General features: G+C 43.5%; 1 protein-coding gene across 2 annotated transcripts; it reads left to right on the plus strand.

Moving 5' to 3' along the window:
- Positions 1 to 815: 815 nt before the first annotated feature.
- On the plus strand, positions 816 to 20,758 carry LOC110524195 (zinc finger RNA-binding protein). Of its 2 annotated transcripts, none has more exons than XM_021603616.2 (19): positions 816 to 1,175; positions 5,795 to 6,053; positions 6,232 to 6,346; positions 6,610 to 6,828; positions 6,951 to 7,255; positions 8,092 to 8,277; positions 8,508 to 8,727; positions 8,878 to 9,032; positions 9,127 to 9,246; positions 11,168 to 11,349; positions 12,133 to 12,259; positions 12,427 to 12,635; positions 14,676 to 14,847; positions 15,981 to 16,155; positions 17,573 to 17,661; positions 17,881 to 17,976; positions 18,088 to 18,199; positions 18,503 to 18,600; positions 18,880 to 20,758. In XM_021603616.2, exons 1-19 carry the CDS (start codon positions 1,123 to 1,125, stop codon positions 19,057 to 19,059), a joined length of 3,072 nt encoding a protein of 1,023 aa, XP_021459291.2. In that variant the 5' UTR covers positions 816 to 1,122; the 3' UTR covers positions 19,060 to 20,758. The 2 variants fall into 2 exon arrangements, with proteins under 2 accessions (XP_021459291.2, XP_021459290.2); XM_021603615.2 differs by having other exon boundaries at positions 821 to 1,175; positions 12,424 to 12,635.
- Positions 20,759 to 22,560: the final 1,802 nt, after the last annotated feature.

Genomic DNA, 22,560 nt, shown 5'->3' on the forward strand with positions numbered 1-22,560 from the left:
CTCTATGCCCACTGTTTCCTGGCAACAGCATCTCTCTCTCTCTCTCTCCACACTCAACACATCACCACCCCACCCACCCCCTACCCATACACAGACACTAACTTATTCAGCCTCCCTTGCGCACTTCAGTTCTCCACCAATCATATCCCCCTTTCATCCACAAATTTCTCACCCGCTGCTTATGCTCCACCCATTCCTGTCCTCCTTTCTCCATTCTCCTCTTTTCCTGCCCAGCTGCAGGAGTGGACTTCCCCTCTATCGAGTAATCTGCCCTAGACAGCAGTGGCGGTGGCAGGCGGCCATGCAACGCCAGTGGGACACACCAGAAGGGCTTGTATGTGGCACTTGTCTGACCAATAATACACGCTTCATTTGCCACTAGCTTAATTTTCCACTAGGACGGGTGCGTCGGGATGGACTCTGCACAGCTTGAAAAGTTTTTAAACAGAATATAAATGTTCAGTAGGCTATACCTAGGCTTATATGGATTTGAACTGAAATTGATACTTTGTAGATATCGTTTCAAACGACGAAATATTAATTGTGTCAGCACCTCTAGAGTTAAATCAATAGATGTCTATAACTAACCCAAGATAGTTAATCTCTCTCGTTTACAGTGTGAGCAAATGAAGCATAGTGGGTAGAACAAGCAAGGTGGTGGGCAAAGCCAAGCATGAGCTAGCGAGATCGTATTGGCTCGTGGTAGCATATATTTTCATATTTCCGGTAGGGAACGCCTACTCTTTAGTGCGCGTGTGCACAAAGTCAGCCTTGCATTCATTCTAAGCAACGCGACTTTGGCAAAGCGTGAAGTTTATAAAACTTTACTGTTTTCGTAACATATTCTAGTTTTGGGAACATATATTTTTTGATCCGATGTTTCATCAATGATAACATTTGCAGAATGTCTGCCCAGTTTCACCTAGTTCCATCATCTCCCACTACTAGAACTCCTCTCACTACCACATTTGGCGGTGAAAAAACGTTGGACGGATGCTTCAGTTTTATAGCCCCTGTGACGTCTATGTGGTTAAATATCCAAGCGTGCGCGCGAATGGTACCTGACGGACACGTGACAGACAGCGGATCGCGTCTGGTGGTCCGGTTACAGTAGATGCCAAGATGGCTGCAAGCAATTATTATGGGTTCACTCATGGTGCCGGTCCGCAGTACAGGTAATTACATAGCTTCTGGCTATGGGTAGCATGCACTCATCCCGAGTCGTCGCCCGGTCTTGTTGCGACGAGTATGCCTCCAAACGCCTCATTGCCGGTGCGATATTGCTAGCTCGAGGCCTTGGGAGTGCAATGGATATGCTAGCCAGATTAGTTAGCTAACGTTACTGTTAGGCATCAAAGCAGGTTCTATTCATGCCTGGCTAGGGAGAGCTTCGCACTTGGAATGTAATGAAACCTCAAACTCTCAGTCGTTTAGCAAAGATGATTAACTAGCTACTGTACCTAGCTTGATATTTGTGTAGTAAAATGGCTAGCTAGTTAGCTTTTTTTCCTAGCGGTAGGGACATACGAATTAGTTAAATAGAGGTCCAGAGGTGTAGTCATTAGTCCAAACAGTTGCGTTTTGCAACGAAAACTAAAGTTTGTATTATTGGACAAATTCAGATAGTCCCCCCCCCCCCGTTTCGTTCCGTTTAAGAAACGTTTTGCAACAAAATCGGTGTAATGAATATGCCCCTGGTCAGCTTCAAACTAGCAGTCATATTTTGGGCGAATATGCTACATTTTTAGGCCGTTCAGTTGCAGATAGAGATGATTCCTACATTATAAATGTAGAGGGTTGTTTTGTTCTAACATATTTATATAACTAGAGGACTCCTGATCTCTCCAGGAGTGAGAAGTATAATTGTTTATCATTTGTTGTCTAGTGCTGTCTTTTTGCTAGCTAGGGCCATCTACTTTAAGTGCTGCCCTTCTTCCCAGTAGCCACTTGGTGTGTGAACTGCTGACTTGCAGATTGTTGACACATCGACCTTGATTAAGGGGCAGGGCAATTTGTGATTGTTGTGGTCCGAAACAAAAATGGCTCCACTGAGTTATTTGAGGAAGGAAAGAGCGGAAGGCTCCACACCTCTCTCACTTGGGTATCTCACCTAGTTATTTCCAGATGTCATTTTAGCAACTGTGTGTGTTCTATCCCAGTCTGCTCCTCTACATGTAGGCTTTACAGACGCTCCCCAACCGTTGGCTGCAACCCTTCTAATTTAGTGTACCCTGCTCAGCCTATGCTGCCCTTCAGTCCCTAGACTTCTTGGCCCTGACAGAAACATGAGTCACCCCAGAGAACACTGCTACTCCAGCTGTTCTACATCTGACTACATTTTCTCGTACTCCGAGAGCATTTGGTTGCCGCGGTGGTGGCACAGGGCTGCTCATTTTTCCTAAGTGCCGATTTTCTATTTTCTCCTCCCTCACTCACCTGTCCATCTCCTCATTTGAATTTCATACTGTCACTTGTCCACTCAAGCTTAACATTGTCATCTATTGCCTAACAGGTGCCCTTAGAGAGTTCCTTAATGAGCTTGACACCTTGATAAGCTAATTTCTAGATGGCTCACCACTCTTCGTAATGGGTGACTTCAACCTCCCGACGTCTGCTTTCAATGCATTTCTTTCCAACATTCTCTTTCCCCTCCTTGCCGCTTTTGACCTCACCCTTTCCCAATCCCCTCCCACTCACAGGGCAGGCAATACACTTGACCTCATCTTTTCTAGGAGGCTGCTCACCTGCTAATCTCACTTTAAACCCCATCCAGGTCTCTGATCACTTTGTTTCCTTTTCTGTCTCCCTTTCTTCCAACCATAGCCACGCAGCCCCTACCGATATGGTCATACGCCATCGCAATCTTCGCTTTCTCTCTCCCACTACTCTCTCCTCTTCTATCCTATCATCTCTCCCTTCTGCTAAATCCTTCTCCCTCCTGATTCTGCCTCTTCAACCCTACTATCCTCCCTTTCTACATCCTATGACTCGCACTGTCCCCTTTCCTCCCGGACGGCTTGGCCCTCCCCTTTTGTTCTGTAGCTGAGCGACTCATTGTGAGCTCACAGAACAGGACTGCGGGCAGCAGAGTGAAAATGAAGGAAACTAAACTTCCAGAGGACCTATCATCCTTTCACCCCCTCCTCTCTACCTTCCCTTCCTCTCTATCTGCTGCTAAAGCCACTTTCTACCATTTATAAATTTCAAGCTTCTTGCTCTAACCCTAGGCAACTCTTTTCCACCAGTCTTTGACCAACTCTGTCGCTATATCTCTCAGAATGATCTTCTTGGCCTTAACCAGTGAGGCTTCAAGACGGGTCACTCAACCAAGACTTCTCTGTGTCAAGGAGGCTTTCCGCACTGCCAAAGCTGACTCTCTCCCCTGTTAGCATATAAACGCACAAGACATGGAAGAATGTGTTGAATTGCATGAAATTAGCTTTAAAACGACCCTTAAAATCTCTGCCTCAATGTGTAGAATTGTGGGAAATTTGCTTTAAAACTACAATCTTCTCTCTGCCAACAAGAGGGGTGTGAACAGTTTGGGGTTGCATGGGTTGTGAGGTGGGGGTTTGTTACTACGCTGATAAATTACATTATCCATCCAGACCGTTGCCACCTAGGAAATTTGTGACCGGACCTTCTCAAATAGTACTTCAGTACCCCTGTCCTAGATCTATCCACTGCCACACCGTGAACCATCAGATCATCCTCTCTACCCTCTCAGGGCTCTGCACACTCTTGGATTGCATCTTACCTGGCAGGCTGCTCCTACCTGATGATGTGGAGAGGATCTGTGTCTGCACCATGTACACCATGTACTGGTGTTCCCCAGGGCTCGGTTCTAGGCCCTCTCCTCTTCTTGCTATACACCAAGTTACTCAGCTCTGTCATGTCATCACATGGTCTCTCCTATCATTGCTATCTCCTATCATTTCTATAATCCAGGCACTTGTCCTCTACCGTCTGGACTACTGTAACTCTCTGTTGGTTGGGCTCCCTGCTTGTGCCACCAACTTATCCAGAATGCTGCAGCCTCTCTTGAACTAGCACTCACACTTGACTAATTTCCCTCGTAGCCATGACTTTTCTGAATAATGTACTTACTATAACTGTGATATGTGGTTGTCCCACCTAGCTACAGTATCTTAAGATGAATGCACTAACTGTAAGTCGCTCTGATAAGAGCGTCTGCTAAATGATTAAAATGTAAACATTCCAAAATTCGTCCTGCTTAACTAGCATCCGGTTAAGCTTTTTTGGGGAGGAGCTGCCCCTTGAAAAATGACGAGTTTGTTAGCTAGCTTCTTCCTAGCTTTACTTGCTAAATAAATAATTGTTGCCTAATGTCAGTGTCTGTGTACTGTCATTATAATATCCAGAGAGAGTCATGTCAAGTGAACCTGGCAGCCGTGACAATGAATAATATTAGTTTTGGCTATAATGTTCCATGTGGCTCAGTTGGTAGAGCATGCCGCTTGCAATGTCATGGTTGTGGGCTCGATTCCCACAAGGACCAGTAATTAGAAAAATATTTTATGAAATGAATGCACTCACAACTGTAAGTCGCTCTGGAAAAGTACGTCTGCTAAATGACTAAGATGTCAAATGTATTATCAGCCAACCAGATCAGTAACCCTTGCATTCCAGAGGGTGGATGCTTTGCTGCTTCAAAATCAAAAACTGCAACCTAGAAATATGTTGCCAACCTATTTTACAGTCAGAATACTTTGTTTTTAACCACCACCGTACATTAACACTATTCCCAGATGTTTACATGGCAGCCTAGAGCTACTAGTTGCCAGCTCATTCTGCATCTGCTGTAGGCCTATTATTGATTCGAGTGACAGCTTTCAGTCTCAGTTGATGCCTCTGAACTAGTGGTGCAGCAGTGGCTGATGATGTTGATTACAGTAATAATGTATAATTATTTTTGTGCATAAATCGGGATCATTACATATGCTACCTGACTGTCGACGTCATTGCACTCTACTTTTATAGAAACATTGCTTTCTTTGGTCAAGTTCCTTTGCATTGTCTGCCTTGTGTGTAGTTGTGTACCAGTACACTACAGTGTGAGAAACAGCCTAAACATTTTCACAGCTTTAATTTGAGTGCTTATTCTCCCCATAATCCATTACATTTATGTCATTTTCCCACATGAAACAAAGCTGGGTTATTCCAGACAAAATGCTGACACAGATGATTTTAGAACACCTGTGTTGGGAATGCTGTCTGTTAGCATCACCATCCATGCTAATGATAAGGCTGTTGCTTTGTTTGCAAGGTCATCCTTTTGGCATTGCATATTCTGCAGGAAATTGATTTCATGCAGAGTGTCGTAGTCTGCGCAGTATTTTCTGTATTGTAGGTGATGAGTTCTTTCAGGACTCATCCTTGAGTAATTGTTTAACTTAAACTGGTGTTTCAGTAAATAGGGGGCTCAACAAATCAGGGCAGCGTCTGCTGTAGGTAAATGCATCAAGCATGATCCTATTTAATAGATGGCCTGTCTCTAGACAGCCACAGTTGATGCTGTTTGTAAATGTTATCTTTTGGTTGAAGATGCTAGCTTCAAACTTCTACAAGTTTTTAAATCCACATTATGAAATGTTCATGTTCTGTAGGCAACAGTGTTTGACGAGAAATATATGTTGACTACAGGAAATAGCCTAGTTGTACAGTACTCAGACTACACACTTACCATTTAGGGATGGGCTTGACAGAGCATTTTCTGTTTACAATGTGCCTCATTCTTCACTCCAACTTCTCCATCTTGTCTCTGTCACCACAGCGTTCAGCCTCCACCGGCCTTTGCCCACCCCACCACAGCCAGCTACAGTGTTCAGCCGGCTCCTGCCGTGGCCCATGCAGTGACCGCCTCCTATGCCCCTGCCCCTGCACAAGCAGCCAGGCCCGTGGCCTCTGCCCCCTACCTGGCGGCCTACCAGACCCACCCTGCCCCCCCAGATTATGGCTATCGGCAGCCGGACCCTACGCCCCAACCTACCACCACCCCACAGGCGTACCAGCTACCGGTATACACCGAAACGGTCAGTTCCATTTCCTTTCTTTAGCATCCCGTTGCGTGCCATCGTCGTGTGTTATCTATTAGCTATTGTATATAAATGCAAGTACCTGGGGAGAGTTTTAGAATGTTCAAGTCACAATCTGTTTTGCATACACTTTTTTTTTGCTATGCATGTTTTACTCTGTAAAACAACCTTTCAGGATAACTACAGTTACGGACGCCCACCTGCAGTCACTAGTTATGAGACTAAGCAGTACTACCAGACAAGTATAGCTCCAGCCCAGCGGACACCAACAGAAGCTTACTACCAGACAGGTGAGTCATTGCCAACCTTATTCCCATGCGTAATCCCACACAGACAATCATAACACTGCAATGCAAGAGCCACGATTCATTTGAAAGGTTCTCTCTGAATGAGAGAGAATACATCGTTTTATACACTATTCGTGAGAACATACTATTGTGCAAAATAACTTGGCTGCTGGTATACTGCAAAAGCCTGTGTATTGAATGTCGTGTAACTGGAGCCAAGCCTGTTTAACAACACTGTGATGATGATTTATTTTTCTTCCCTGTAGGTGTGAAGAGTGGCTACAGTCCAGTCAGCACGGTGTACAGCCAGCCCCCTCCACCACAGAGGCAGGTCACAGCTTTAAAGCCTCTGGCCCCCGCTAGCTCAGTGTCCACCAGCTATAACATCTACCCAGTGTCCACCAGTGTTCAGCAGCCTCCAACTCCCATCTCGTCTTACACCCCTTGCTCCTCCTTCAACTCCACAGCTGCCACCTCCTACTCGGGTAAGAGAGAGAGCTTCTTCCCACACTCCCAGAGCTCCACATTTAGCGCCAGGATCAAGCAAGCACAGCTAGCATATTTGTCACAGCATGTGTTTTTACTGTGTGACCCCCCCCCCCCTTAGGCATCAGCTACTCTACTTATGACTCGAGTGGCTACACTTCCACCCCCTCCTACTACCAACCTGCACAGTTGCCTGCTCCCCAGCCGCCACCCCAGCAGCCCCAGCCGTCCATGCAGCTGCCTCACAAGCAGCTCACCAGCTCTTCCTGGAGCAACGCGGGCAGCAACATGGTGACTGCTCCCACAGTCAACGCCTACAAGAAGCCCATGTTCCACCAGAACAGGCTGCAGAAGCCCAAAGGGCCACCCAAGCAGCCCCAGCTGCACTACTGTGACATCTGCAAGATCAGCTGTGCTGGCCCGCAGGTAGTGGTGAACTGTCTGGGTGATACGTTATGAGAGGGACAGGTCATTTGTTGGCAACGGACATAACGACTACAGAGTCAACTGAATTTACAGTATTTTAACATCAATCAAATGTATTTATAAATCCCTTTTTACATCAGCCGATGTCACAAAGTGCTATACAGAAACCCAGGCTAAAACGCAAAACAGCAAGCAATGTAGAAGCACGGTGGGTAGGAAAAACTCCCTAGAAAGGCTGGAACCTAGGAAAAAACCTGAAAGGGAACCAGGGTCTGAGGGGTGGCCAGTCATCTTCTGGCTGAGCCGGGTGGAGATTATAACAGAACATTGGGGCGGCAGGGTAGCCTAGTGGTTAGAGCGTTGGACTAGTAACCGGAAGGTTGCAAGTTCAAACCCCCGAGCTGACAAGGTACAAATCTGTCGTTCTGCCCCTGAACAGGCAGTTACAGCACCCACTGTTCCTAGGTCGTCATTGACAATAAGAGTTTGTTCTTAACTGACTTGCCTAGTTAAATAAAGGTAAAATAAAAACATAACCAAGAATGTTCAAACGTTCATAGATGACCAGCAGGGTCAAATAATATTAATCACAGTGGTTGTAGAGGGTGCAACAGGTCAGCACCTCAGGAGTACATGTCAGTTCAGAGTTGGAGACAGCAGGTGCGGTAGAGAGAGAGTCAAACAGCAGGTCCAGGACAAGGTAGCACATCTGGTGAACAGGTCAGGGTTCCATAGCCGCAGGCCTATGCCTAATACCCAGGGTTGACATTCAATGTTTTTTGCAGGTTTGTTTTTCTAGGTATGTTGAATTAACTGTTGAATGGTTTTCCCTGCAGACGTACCGGGAACACCTCGAGGGCCAGAAGCACAAGAAGAAGGAGGCTGCTCTGAAATCTGGCAGCGCGGTGGGGAGCAACGGGCCCCGGGGGATTCAGACCCAGCTGCGCTGTGAACTATGTGACGTTGCCTGCACTGGCGTAGACGCGTACGCTGCCCATATCCGAGGGGCCAAGCACCAGAAGGTAGCACAGCTGCACTGACAGGAAGATAAACATCAGGCAGCTAGCTAGCTAATTGAAGCCCTGTTTAGCTAGCTAATTGAAGCCCTGTTTAGCTAGTTCATTTGTCTAGATCAGCTCTGTGATAGTTGTAAATGTTGGTGTTTCGTTAGTGTACCACTTTTAATCAGGTATTTATGTGATATCCCAGCTCACAATGGTTTGTGTTATTTATCTCCCTTAACCCTGTATAGGTGGTGAAGCTCCACACCAAACTAGGCAAACCTATACCGTCAACTGAACCCATTTTGGTGAACAATGCTCCGATTATCTCAACGTCGACCGCTGGGAAGACGTCCCCTATTGTCGTCACGTCAACTGCCCCTGTAGCGCCACCCAAACCGGTGGTCGTAAACGCCGTCAAGGCCCCAGCACCTGTGAAGAAGCAAATCACACCCAAAATAACCCTTCTTGGTAAATCTTCCCAAGAAATCTGTGTTTAGTAGTTGTGATTATGATATCTGTGCTGACAGATTAAACCAATGATGGATAATTGAAGCAGTAATTTTGGACTCAAACTACACTAAGTTGCACCATACTAATATTTGGCCTTCCTCTTGACAGCCAACAAGCTGGCCACCCCTCCATCAGCCAAGGTGGATGAGGACAAGCAGTTAGCAACCGCTTCTAAGAGCGAGACCACGAGTGACGATGAGGACGGGGAAGGAGTGGGGGGGCAGGGGGACGTCCAGCCTGTGGGACATGACTATGTGGAGGAGGTAGGAGTTGTTTTTCTTGATTCACTAATCATTTGTAAAATATGCAAAGGATATGGTATGTTCTAATGCAAGTTTCCATTTTGATGATGGGAAGGTGCGTAATGATGATGGGAAGGTGATTCGCTTCCACTGTAAACTCTGTGAATGCAGTTTCAATGACCCCAACGCTAAAGACATGCACCTAAAGGGACGCAGGCACCGGCTGCAGTACAAGGTCAGAAAGTGCATCATATAGCGAAACATTTGTGCAAGGTGTTTCTAGAGCTAACCGCTACGTACTACAATGTACTTATTGTACTGGCAAAATGAATTGACTGTAATGTAAGCGTTGAACTCTTTGACCTGTTGTACAAGTGAATGTCAAGTCACAACAAAACTATCACCACTAGATGGCAGACTTTGTTTAGGCAGGATGTAGAAATTGCTTGCAATGTCCTGTAGCCCCCTTGTCATTTGGCCATCAGTTGAACTATGTAATTTACATCAAATTATAATTGATTTGCATGACGGCTATATGCATACTTCTCAGTTTGAGAGCCTACTACTCACTAGGTTTGTGTGTGTGACAATGTGTGAATGTACAGTACCAGTCAAAAGTTTGGGCACCTACTCATTCAAGGTTTTTTCTTTATTTTTTACATTGTAGAATAATACTGAAGACATCAACTATGAAATAACACATATGGAATCATGTAGTAACCAAAAAAGGGCTAAACAAATGTTTTATATTTGAGATTCTTCAAATAGCCACCCTTTGGCTTGATGACAGCTTTGCACACATGGCATTCTCTCAACCAGCTTCACATGGAATGCTTTTCCAACAGTCTTAAAGGAGTTCCCACATATGCTGAGCACATGTTGGCTGCTTTTCCTTTACTCTGCTGTCTGACTCATCCCAAACCATCTCAATTGGGTTGAGGTCGGGTGATTGTGTAGGCCAGGTCATCTGATGCAGCACTCCATCATTCTCCTTCTTGGTCAAATAGTCCTAACACAGTTTGGTGGCCTGTTGAAAAACAAATGATAGTCCCACTCAGCGCAAACCAGATGGGATGGCGTATCGCTGCAGAATGCTGTGGTAGCCATGCTGGTTAAGTGTGCCTTGAATTCTAAGTAAATCACAGACAGTGTCACCAGCAAAGTACCATAACACCACCACCTCCATGCTTTAAGGTGGGAAACACACATGTGGAGATCATCCGTTCACCCACACCATGTCTCACTAAGACACGGTGGATGGAACCAGAAATCTCCAATTTGGACTTCAGACCAAAGTGCAGATTTCCACTGGTCTGATGTCCATTACTTGTGTTTTTTGGCCCAAGCAAGTCTTCTTCTTATTGGTGTCCTTTAGTAGTGGTTTCTTTGCAGCAATTCGACCATGAAGGCCTGATTTACGTAGTCTCTGAGCAATTGATGTTGAGATGTCTGTTACTTTAAGCATTTATTTGAGCTGCAATTTCTGAGGCTGGTAACTCTAATGAACTTGTCCTCTGCAGCAGAGGTAACTGTGGGTCTTCCATTCCTGTGGCGGTCCTCATGAGAGACAGTTTCATCATAGCGCTTGGTTTTTGCGATTATACTTGAAGAAACTTCCAAAATTCTTGACATTTTCCATATTGACTGACCTTCATGTCTTAAAGTAATAATGGGCTGTCATTTCTCTTTGCTTATTTGAGCTGTTCTTGCCATAATAAGGACTTGGTCTTATACCCCCCTACCTTGTCACAACGCAACTTATTGGCTCAAGTGCATTAAGAAGGAAAGAAATTTCACAAATGAACTTTTAAGAAGGCTCACCTGTTAATTGAAATGCATTCTAGGTGACTACCTCATGAAGCTGTTTGAGAGAATTCCAAGAGTGTGCAAAGCTGTCATCAAGGCAAAGGGTGGCTACTTTGAAGAATCTCAAATGTGAAAATATTTTGATTTGTTTAACACTTTTTAGATTGTTTAACACTACATGATTCCATATGTGTTATTTCATTGTTTTTGTCTTCACTATAATTCTATAATTTAGAAAATTGTCAAAATAAAGAGAAACCCTGTAATGAGTAGGTGTGTACACATTTGACTGCTACTGTATGAATGACAGCTCTTGACATTGTTACTATCCCTTCATTCCCCTCCTGTAGAAGAAGGTAAACCCAGAGCTGCCGGTGGAGATCAAGCCCAGTAACCGGGCCAGGAAACTGCAGGAGGGCAAACTTAGGAAACAGAAACAGAAGGCTGTGCTGAAGAGACAGAGGGATGATGAGCAGCGCTGGCACTTGGAGATGAGGTCAGAGCCAGACAGCAGCTGGCACACAGAGATGAGGTGAGAGCCAGACCGCAGCTGGCACACAGGGATGATGTCAAAGCCAGACAGCAGCTGGCACACAGAGATGAGGTCAGAGCCCTTGCTTAGGCATAGATCCAGGATCAAGCTTACTCGCCCCAAAAATCCTTGTCATCCATTTGGGGTTAAACAGATGGGCTTAATTGCCAAAATCTCACACTTTTTCTACTTACCCAAAGTCAGATGGATACCATTTGTATCTCTCTGTGTGCAGTTTGAAGGGATTTGCTAACTAGTGTTATTGAAATTGCTAACTAGCATGTACAGCTGTACCTGTAGACTTCCAGTCATTGCACATACTTATAGCTATACTTATAGACTTAGTCATTAGACTTAGTCATTGCGCTAATGCTCGTTAGCAATGGCTTGCGAAACTACCTTTAACTGCCTTTTAAACTGCACGCAGAGATAAAATAAAAAACCCTATCGATGAGTTCAACTGAAAAAGGGCTTAATTGCCAAAATCTCTTAAGGTCTGAGCAGTGCTTAGGGGCAACTTCTCCCTATAGTTATTTTTTTCTTGGAGATGATTTCAGAAGAAGGCAGAGCAGGGGAACCCTGCTGCTGAGTCCACTACCCATATAGTTCTGAAACACAACATCTTAAGTGCTGAAAACACTTGAATCCCCCTGCATAATCTGGCCAAATACCTCTTATAACTCCTGATCAGCATTTTCACCTAACAGACAGATAACTCAGCAGAAAAATCTACCCAGTCTGAATATTTTAATAATCCTGTGCTGTATTTGTCTCCTCTGCCAGGCGCTATGAGGAGGACATGTACTGGAGGAGGATGGAGGAGGATCAGCTATACTGGGGGGAGCAGAGACGCAGGATGCCCCCCCCTCCACTCATGAGCCGGCCTGGCATGCCAGTGCCACCCCTACTGGTAAGAATCAATGATTCAATCAATGTTCGGTCTATGTGAACTTGATCACTTGAGGGAAAACTGGTGCAACCAGGATTGATGTATTTAGCTTTTCAGTTTGTTTCCAGACGTGTTTCGTTGTAGAGAGAAACTGGTTATATTCAGCTCTTCTCTTCTCCCCTTAGCAGCCCGTGCGTCGGCCGGACTCCCCAGACGACCGCCACATCATGGCCAAACACTCCACCGTCTACCCTGTGGAGGAGGAGCTGCAGGCGGTGCAGAGGATTGTGTCCCACTCTGAGCGAGCCCTCAAACTGGTGTCTGACTCCCTGCTGGAGAAAGAGCCCCCCGCTGTTGCTCCTAAGACTGATACAGAGGCTGATGCTGGTGAGAAAGGGTAAGAGCTGTATGGGTCTGTACTAGTGCACACCTTTCTATTGGAATGTTCTGTAATGCTGTTCCCTCCTGGTGTGGGCCATCGGCGTGTAGTAGGGTTGGGGGGGAGCTTTCAGGATTGCATCGTCTATCGACGATGTTTGACAGCCATCGTGATGTCACACAAACATTTTTTTATATATTTGAGTTTGTCTGCTCCTCCGGAGTCTGTGAGCACACTGCAGGACAACATGCCAAATGGCCTATTTCCTATTTGCCATAGCCTAATACATTTTGATACATATGTGGTAGTTAGACTATTCACAAAATGCAAGAGAACAATGTAGATTGTAGAGAGAGCACCAAATCTGCGCAAAAATGTCAGGTAAGGTCTGTCCACCCCCCTCCGTCAGATGATCATGGGCCTTTTGCAGTGTGCACTCCGTTATCTGGCTTATTGTTTTTAAAATCTTGATTTCTCTCTTTCTCCCCATTTTCCCATTCAATTAAAATGTGAGTTGTCGGCATAAGCATATTAGCCTACTCTTTCAATATCAACCATCAAATGAATCTATAGGTCTAACAGCGTTCCATCTCAATTCTTTTTGTGAATATCCTACATAAAAACATAATATAGTAATAATGAGAGGGAGAACAAACCATTGCAAGTTGAACCAATCAAATAGGAAGTTTATACAAACCTGGTACTTTTCAGCTTTGCTTGACTAAAGTGTGGGCAAAATCAACTTCGCCGTCGGAAAATCCCTCCTTGCAAACCAAAAAGCCAATAATATAGGCCTACACACAGGCTGCCAGTAAAAGTAGCAGTGAAAGGTACTTTGAGAAGTTTAAACGTATTAACGAATATGTATAATGTTGTTGAAGTCTTTGTTACTGTCCTTGAATTGTGTAACGGGCAATTGGGCATAAGCTCCCACAGCAGCACTTTCAATAAGCTGGAACAAAAGTGTTTCAAATAGCTTACAGATTGTTGTTGACTTATATAAATGCACAATCAGATCAAATAAATGATTTAGCCTATAACGTTCTTTATAAAACTTGAATGAACATTGGCTTATGCTAATAACGAATAGGCCTATTAGTATATGCCTTTTGCCTACTGAACTGTACAAATCCTAAATATAAGCCTACAAGTTACAAAATAAAGTAGACAAAACATTTAAATAAAAATAACTGAAATTAGTACAAAAAAAACAAGTCTTTCGAGGTTTGACAGAATATTTTAGCTTATCCTATAGGTCTTTCAGCTTTGAATATAGGCATTTCAAATTAAATGAAGTGCAACGAGGAACCATTAGGTCTAGTTGTTTTAACCACATCTACGGCCTACCTAAAGGTTTCTGGCAAGGAACACCAGCATGTTCACCTTCTCTGTCCAAGAGGAGCAAACTCAGTAGGAAGATGGATGTGTAAATGTTGACAGAGGTTTGTAGTCTCTCCATACTTGCATATTCTGCAAGTGACTTTGGTCAGGTCTGCTGGCTCACCTTTTATCATTCGGCCTGAAACCAAAGGACCGCCAAACAGGCGAAGACGTGCTTTTCATTCCCACCAAATAAGCCATAGTTTTTTTTCTGATTTAGCGTAAGGCAGACTAAACTATAGTGAAATGCCATCACATACTTTTTTTTTTTTACAGTCAAACTGTTGGAAAGTAGCTTAATGGAAGAATGTTGCAAATGCGCTTACCCAGATCAAGATGAAATAACCAATTAGCCTACACTTGATATGGCTATAATATTTGTTTTTAAAAGGTAGGCTAATATGAATCATAGACCTACCAATTTGAAAATCATGCAGCCTAGACTAGATAAAAAAAGAACTAGGTCTAACACTGCTTAGGCCTAGCAATGTGTCTTTTATATTGCTTTCTTCCCGCCAATTGACTCCTCTTTGAGCAACGCGTAGACGATACAAATGTATATCAACGATGTTTGGACAGGACAATGTATCATGCCAGACATCGCTTAACCTTAGCATGTAGCCTGATGTGTATTTTTGTTTACCCATCCCTGCTTGACCTCTGATCCCTGGTGTGTAGACCTGACACTCAGGCGGCCCGTATGCTGAAGGGGGTGATGAGGGTTGGCATTCTGGCCAAGGGCCTGCTGCTCCATGGGGACAGGAACGTGGAGCTCATCCTGCTGGCTGCCAAGAAGCCCACCCTCTCTCTACTGAAAGACATCGCTGAGCAGTTGCCCAAAGAACTGACGGTAAGATAATTCTCATCTTCCCTTAAGTGGAATCATATCTTTCGGGATCCACTGTGTATGAGATGGTGTGGTTTTTCTACATGCTGTTGGATTATACACCAGAAAATAACACGTCAACCGTTATAAGGAACAGTTGGGGACTTTTCCCGATCATCTTTGATGCTATATTTGGTCAAAAGAGGAAGTCTGATTTTCATAATCAAATGACAAACCACAGCTCTTGACTTCATGTCATGAAGTTGTCATCAGGGCTGCACCAACACTAGAAAAGGAATTTACTGTAAGGTAACACTGTATCATTAATGATTCAAGGAGAGCGGTTTCCCCTCTGTCAGTTCCTAAACCTGCAAACCTACAGTGAAACGTGTATTTGCATCTGTGGTGCCTGAGACGCCAAGATTAGTGCTGATGGGACACAATACCAGTCTGTGCCTTACCAGTGGTCACAACATTTAGCCTACAGATGGGCATCAAGACTATTCAAGAAGAAACAGTCAAGGAAAGGACCTATACCAAAAAGACTTGTGTTCAAATGGTATTTGTTTTCTTTCAAATGCTTTAGCCTGATTTACATTATGAGCTTGTCTGGCACAATGGAATCGTCAACAAAAATGATGGCACTCCAGCAGGTTCAGTTAAATGTCCAAAGCATTTGAAAGAAACCAAATACTATTTGAACCCAGGTCTTATGACAAATTCAATTTGTATATTAGACTGTGGTGTGTCGCATTTCCTTCCTCTGAAGTTCTGGTATAATAGTGTTTTTCATCAGAAGTGCTTTTGACTGATCTTTAGTACCACTGCCTGGTTATGAGTCATGACACCTGTACCCTACAGAGACGGGGGCTTTATTTAAACATGTACTCCCCTAAGGTTACATGAAGCCCCCCCCAAAAAGAATACCTGTTAATAGAATTACTGTCTCGTAAGCATTTGTCCACTTCCACAAGATGATATAAATGGGCATTTCTTTAAAGTTAAATGCAGCTATTGAGAAATTATTTGAATATCTAGGGCCAAATACATAGTTAAGATTAATCCAGTGCCCCATCAAACGAACCCACCCCGGCCCCCAGTTCAAAAAGATACCCCCCTCTGTAGTGAGTAATCCAAAGTGTCCTTTTAACCGGCAGACATTTTCTGAAGATCAGTATGAGGTACAGGCTCACCCTGAGGAAGCCAACATCGTGATTTTTTCGAGCAAGGAGCCAAAAATGCAGGTCACCATCTCTCTAACTTCGCCGCTGATGAGGGAGGACCCTGCCCCTGAGAAGGAGGAAAAGGCAGGAGACAAAGCGGCTGAGAAAGGTTAGAGAAGCCAAGCTTTCAGTCCAATAAATGCACTGTGTCTTCCAAAGCTCAAACTCAAAAAAAGAAAAAAAAAATGGGACTTTTAACCAAGCCCATAGACTTTCATCCAAATGTGGTAGATATCGTAGAATCACACTTTTGTTTCTCCCCTCCCGGCCCTCGAAGGTATGAAGTGAATTGACTCGCCCATTCATTTGTCTCTTGTTTTAAGTTATACATTATTTCCAGTACCAGTAGTCCCTCTGTTTTCCACTTTACTTTGTCCAATATGGAAATCTAAAGCAGGGCTCTCCGACCTTTCTATGCCATTTGTGTGTGTGTGTGTGTCTATGGACACATGCCCAGGGGAAACCAAGAAAAACAATGGAAGTGATGAACTATACAAAGATAATGCCCAGGGATGAGTGTGCTTCCATTAACATGACATGCAGGAATAATTGTATCACTTTTGATATCAATTTAAATGTCATTTTGTTACTATTAATCTCCATCTAGGCTAATGTCAATTTTCATAATCTTATCAATAGTTAGTCAATAGTTGCTAATGGGGTTTTAAGAGGTGCCATGAAACCTCTCTCATCCCTGTTAACTGAAACGGCATCATCAAAGTATTGATTGACAAGGTGTTGGAGTGTCCTTCTATCCCCACACAATGGTCTCTATTGAAGTTGGGACGAGATTGTTGAATTGATTAGTCTGCTATACAGTTAAACCCCTGTCGCATTGCGGCCTACTCGTAGAACCATTGTGAGATGCAAAACACTCCCTCACCTATGTGAGCTGATCTCCCCTTTTTTCTATCACTGTAAATACCCGTACTTGGAAAAGGTTTCAAAATTGATATTTCCCATTGCTTAAGTTGTTGTTTGGGTTTGTTGATCAGTTTGTCCGCCTGTATCAGCAGACCTTGGCAAAACATACAGTATGTACATGCATTCCCCCCTGTAACAGAGGCGCTAACATCTACGACTCTTGCCACATGGAAAGCCCCATTGTGCTACTGCAGCTTATCTTGTGAAATTACAGCTCTAAATGACTAAGGAGTTACCATTTGACATTCCATATGTCTATTCACTTCAATATGTCTATTTATAAATAGCATGATATGGCAATGGATGCATTAACACGTCCCACATCAAAATTCCTTGAGTTCCCAAATCGAATGCATTATTGGCACATTTTCTTACCATGGAAGGGATTAGTGGTAAAGTAGTTGAATTACCCTGTTTGTCATATTTTGTTACTCAACACATCCAATGCAATCACTTAATATTTCCTCCCGACTTTCATTCTCTCTTATTACCCATAACTCATGAGAAACTGGGTGAAACAGTACTGTAGGTGGGTCTGATGGACACAGTCATACGAGTGAGAGCAGTAATCAATGAGCCAGTGTGTTCCTCTCCTACTGTAGGGGTGCCTGAGAAAGACCCTCCTGACGTTCTGAACCAAAGGAAGTGCCTGGAGTACCTAGCTGCTCTGAGACATGCCAAGTGGTTCCAGGTAAAGAGAATATGTACAATGGCAAACCTGTTCACTCCTAAGTATCCCGAGTCCCAGATCGTGACTAAGACAGCAATGGAGTTGTCAAGACCGCACAAACAGATCTGGGACTTACGCCTATGTACTGAGTCCCAGAATCTTCATAAACATGGTCCATAAACAGGGCCTAGGTAAAACAGTGCACTGTAACAGGTGTGTGTGTGTGTGTGGTATCTTCAGGCTCGTGCCAACGGTCTTCAGTCCTGTGTGATCATCATTCGACTGTTACGTGATCTGTGCCAGCGAGTGCCAACCTGGGGCAAGATGCCAGCCTGGGTGAGGATGTTCTGTCTCTGTGTTCAGCAGCTTCTTTTTTTTTTAACGAAGCTAATTGACGTTAGTTCTTAATTGTGTCTTACGTGGTATGTGTGAACTCCCTGTGTTCAGGCTATGGAGCTGCTGGTAGAAAAGGCTATCAGCAGTGCCACAGGGCCCCTCAGCCCAGGGGAAGCTATGCGTAGGGTCCTGGAGTGTATCGCCACGGGCATCCTACTGCCAGGTGAGGGAGTTTGACAGTATTATTTGTTAGTATTAGTTAGCCAGGGTGCGCTCACTCCACATTTACTGCAGTTGTTTTGACCTTTGTTCTCTAGTGCGTCCTACAGGTCATTCAGGGAAAACTTGCATTTTGAACTGTACAGTGTGCTTTGTCAGCGGTATACATAGCTAGCAGTGTTACTTTACAATCTTGAAGCAGAAGTTGTTCAGAGCGGTGGTATGTAAGCAGTGAGTGGAACAATATAAATAATGTAGCAGTAGTCTATATATAGCAGTTTGAGTGATTTTGTGTTCCTTCTCTCAGACGGTCCTGGGCTGCTGGACCCCTGTGAGAAAGCCCAAACCGATGCTCTGGGGAGCATGACCAAGCAAGCCCGGGAAGACATTACTGCCAGCGCGCAGGTACTGTCACTACCACACTCACCATGTGATTGGGCATAATCAACAGTAACTTTTGGAAGTCTACCACCTTAGACTGGAAAACGGGGCGGCATACAGAAGACGTTGAATACAGATTTCTGTAAAGAAGTCATGGATAAACTATATGGGTACAGATCCACCTAACTTAACCCCTTAGTTATAAGTGCTAGCTCTGGTTACATTCCACCCATTGATATGTGTGAGAACGGAATGTGTTTGAAGTCCACTGATCCACTTCTCCTCGCATTTCTCTGGTTCCAGCATGCTCTGCGACTGCTGGCGTTCCGTCAGATCCACAAGGTTCTGGGGATGGACTCCCTGCCGGCGTCCAAGGCCAGCGCTCGGAACCGCAAGCGCAGACGGGATGGGAGCGAGACGGGAGAAGGAGAGGGGGAGGGAAAGAAAGACAAGAAGGAGGATGCAGAAGAGGTGGATGCTTGATCTCTCCCAGAGCAGTGTTAGCCTGGGCGCCCGCCTGGTTCTGCTTCTGTTGGCATAAGAATGATAGGGGAGTAATGCAGAAACGGACTGGCACCCAGGCTAGAGCAGGTTAGTAGTCTATACTGGCAGAATGTCACATCCTTTACGTTTATTTTTATTCTCAAAATCTATATGAATATAACTGACTTAGTTGTAACATTTCTGCCTCCCCTAGAGGGAGGAGAGAACGGGAGGGGAAAGGTAAAGATGATTTACTATAATTCTCTCCCATGCATTCTGTACTGTAACATACTGTAGATGTACTTCAAATCGTGCTGAAAATTGACTTTAACGTCACTGACTGACTGAGATTAAGGAGCTAATGACTGATAGCCTGATCCCAGATCTGCATGTGCTTCAGTCCAAGTCCTCTTCATGTATTTATGGCATGAAAACGATTGTCAGAGGAGTCAACGATCGTCAGGAGTTTGCTAAAGCACAAACTGATCTGGAACCAGGCTAAATGATTGAATCATTCCATTTCCAGAATATTTGCCCACTCAGCTACTGAAGCCCTCCCATTTTCAGTACCTGTACGAACCACTGTTACTTACCATTGTCTTCTATGTACTGTAAGTACTCTTACATGGATACCTACATTGTAACAAAGCTCTTTTAGCTTTTTCCCCTGCTTTTCTTATTGAAGACTAGCTTTAATCCTATACTGCACAGGCTAGTTCAAGTGTTTTATTAAATACCGAAGACTGCAGGAGTTCCTCATCTAGGTGCATGAATTGAGATGAGTTCTGTAGATGAGGATGGGTTTTGCTGATGGGCCCGGGGGGAAGCCCTGTTATTCAGGAGGTTTTAAATACAAAGACATGGGTCAATTAAAGTATGTTTTTAGAATGTACATTTCATTGTGCCTACATCGCAGGCAATAACACATTTCAAATTCTAAAGCTGTAATGTAAAGAAAAACACTTTGAAAACATTGCTCTTTGAAAAGCACTCCGTATAGTCTATAGAGGCCTACACATTTGTCAGGACACCTGAAAGAAAAAAAATCTGCTATGTACAAGTTGTTTTTGCCACAAAACACTTAAGGGAATCACTGGGTAATAGAAAATGTTTTGTCTAAGAGGAGTTGACTGATAGCTCATACAGTATGTTGCACAGTCTAAGTCTAGCATGCTGAGGGAATGAAGCACTTATAAAATGACTGATATTATATGCAGCCATATATTTATTGTGTAAACTTGCCTATTAACAATCTGTCTTTTGTGTTACTGGGGGAAAATGTCTTGAGCGAGAACTAAAGTATGGATATCTACTGAAATAATCCAGGGATAATAGTCTTTAGACTTTCTTCCTTGTGCCTGCATTGTTTTGTGTCTAGGAAATGTCATATCTGTGGACTGAAGGTTCTAAAGGGGGAAACATTTTTAAACAAAACTGGATCATGCAACATTTTGAAGATCTTATTCACATCCTGTATCTTTGTGCATTAAGGTTTTGTAAGAAGCAGATTGTGCTTTTCATTGATTTTATTTACAAAGAGCATCTGCGCAGCACCGTTTTAACTTTTGTTATCTTTGGAGGATGTTGCAATTGAATTTGTATTGTTGAACGGAGAGTTAACGTTGCTGTAATATTTTAATTTCTTTGTAGTGGCGCCTTATACCAAGGATGAATATTAAAGACTTAACCCATGGTCTAATTTTCTGATTATGTGAATTTTTTTGATGTTGACAGAACTTGCATTCCACACCTTGTAAAATGTTTTTCCATTCATATGCCACTGAAAAAATGGTCAGGGCTTCCACAAAGTAGCAATTGTATCCTATCACACCCCTCTGGTATATTGACTATAAAGGGTGCAGCAATCAGATGGGCTAAAGTGGGTAATGATTTGCCTGGAAAACTGAAGTTGAATTCCGTATGGCAGAAATGAGTGTTTGAATCAGGAAAGTTCTCTCAACCTCCTGAGCCAGAATGTTGAATACATTTATTTTAACATACTTTACCAGTTGTTCATGCGGTTGGACTTTTTGGCGGTAGGACTGTGAGACCAATATATCCACATGTATAATTACATCAACTTTTCAAAGTGCTGGTAGTGTGTTCAGATTTCTTTAAGTATGTGCACAAAATAAAAATACATGCATACTTGCTGAACTCGTGCACATGTTTCAGGTGATGGGGATCTGAACGCACTACCAGCGCTTTGAAAAGTTGATGCAATACTTTCTTGTGGAGATATTGTCTCACATTTCTACTGCCAAAAGGACCAACCACACTAACAACCGCTAAAGTACGTTAAAATATAATTTGATTAAACATTCTGGTTTGTAGAGCCAGGGGAAACTTTCCTGATTCAAATGTTGCAATTCAACGTCAGGTTTCCAGGCAAGGTGGTGAATAATCATTGAAGCGCTGCCTAGTGTTCGAAGATGCGTATTTGATTAACCTCTCTGGGATTTGTGGGACAACAGCCAGTGAAATTCCAGGGCGCCAAATTCAAACAAATCTCATAGTTAAAATTCCTCAAACATACAAGTATTATACACCATTTTAAAGAAACTTCTTGTTAATCCAACCACAGTGTCCGATTTCAGAAAGGCTTTACGGCGAAAGCACACCATGCGATTATGTTAGGAGAGCGCCTAGCTACAACAAACCAGACATTTTTCAGCCAAGGAGAAGGCTCACAAGTCTGAAATAGCGATTAAATTAATCACTAACCTTTGATCTTCATCTGGTGGCACTCCCAGGACTCCATGTTACACAAATGTTTGTTTTGTTCAATGAAGTCCCTCTATGTCCAAAAACCTCAGTTTAAATTGGCGCGTTATGTTCAGTAATGCATTGTCTCAAATAACATCCAGTGAAATTGCAGAAAGCCAAATCAAATTACAGAAATACTTAAACATTGATGAAAGCTACAAGTGTTACACACAGGTTTAAAGAAACTTCTTGTTAATCCAGCCGCTGTGTCAGATTTCAAAAAAGGCTTTACGGCAAAAACAAACCAAACTATTATCTGAGGATAACACCCCATCAAACAAACACAGACAATCATATTTCATCCCTCCAGGCGAGATACAAAACTCAGAAATAACGATGTAATTCATGCCTTACCTTTGAAGATCTTTTGTTGGCACTCCAATATGTCCCATAAACATCACAAATGTTCGTTTTGTTCGATTAATTCCGTCGTTCTATCTCAAATGTCCATTTATTTGGTGCGTTTGATCCAGAAAAACACTGGTTCCAACTCGCGCAACATGACTACAAAATATCTAATAAGTTACCTGTAATCTTCGTCCAAACATTTCAAACAACTTTCCTAATAGAACTTTAGGTATATTTTTACATAAATCGATACAATTTAAGACGGGATAAACTGCGTTCAATAGCGGATAAAAACAAAGTGGAGCGAGTTCAGGTCACGTGCCCCAACCACAACACTACACTTCACTCGACCCTCGTTCTGAACAGCCCTACTTCATTTCTCAAAGG

This window comes from Oncorhynchus mykiss, chromosome 5 (genome assembly GCF_013265735.2).
Source record: "Oncorhynchus mykiss isolate Arlee chromosome 5, USDA_OmykA_1.1, whole genome shotgun sequence".
Classification (NCBI taxonomy): Eukaryota; Metazoa; Chordata; class Actinopteri; order Salmoniformes; family Salmonidae; genus Oncorhynchus; species Oncorhynchus mykiss.

Coding starts and splice junctions, on each gene's coding strand:
- LOC110524195 (XM_021603615.2), top strand. CDS start 1,123: ATGGCTGCAAGCAATTATTATGGGTTCACTCATGGTGCCGGTCCGCAG. Junction 6,829..6,950: donor AGCTGCCACCTCCTACTCGG/GTAAGAGAGAGA, acceptor CCCCCCCCTTAG/GCATCAGCTACTCTACTTAT. Junction 18,200..18,502: donor CACGGGCATCCTACTGCCAG/GTGAGGGAGTTT, acceptor TCCTTCTCTCAG/ACGGTCCTGGGCTGCTGGAC.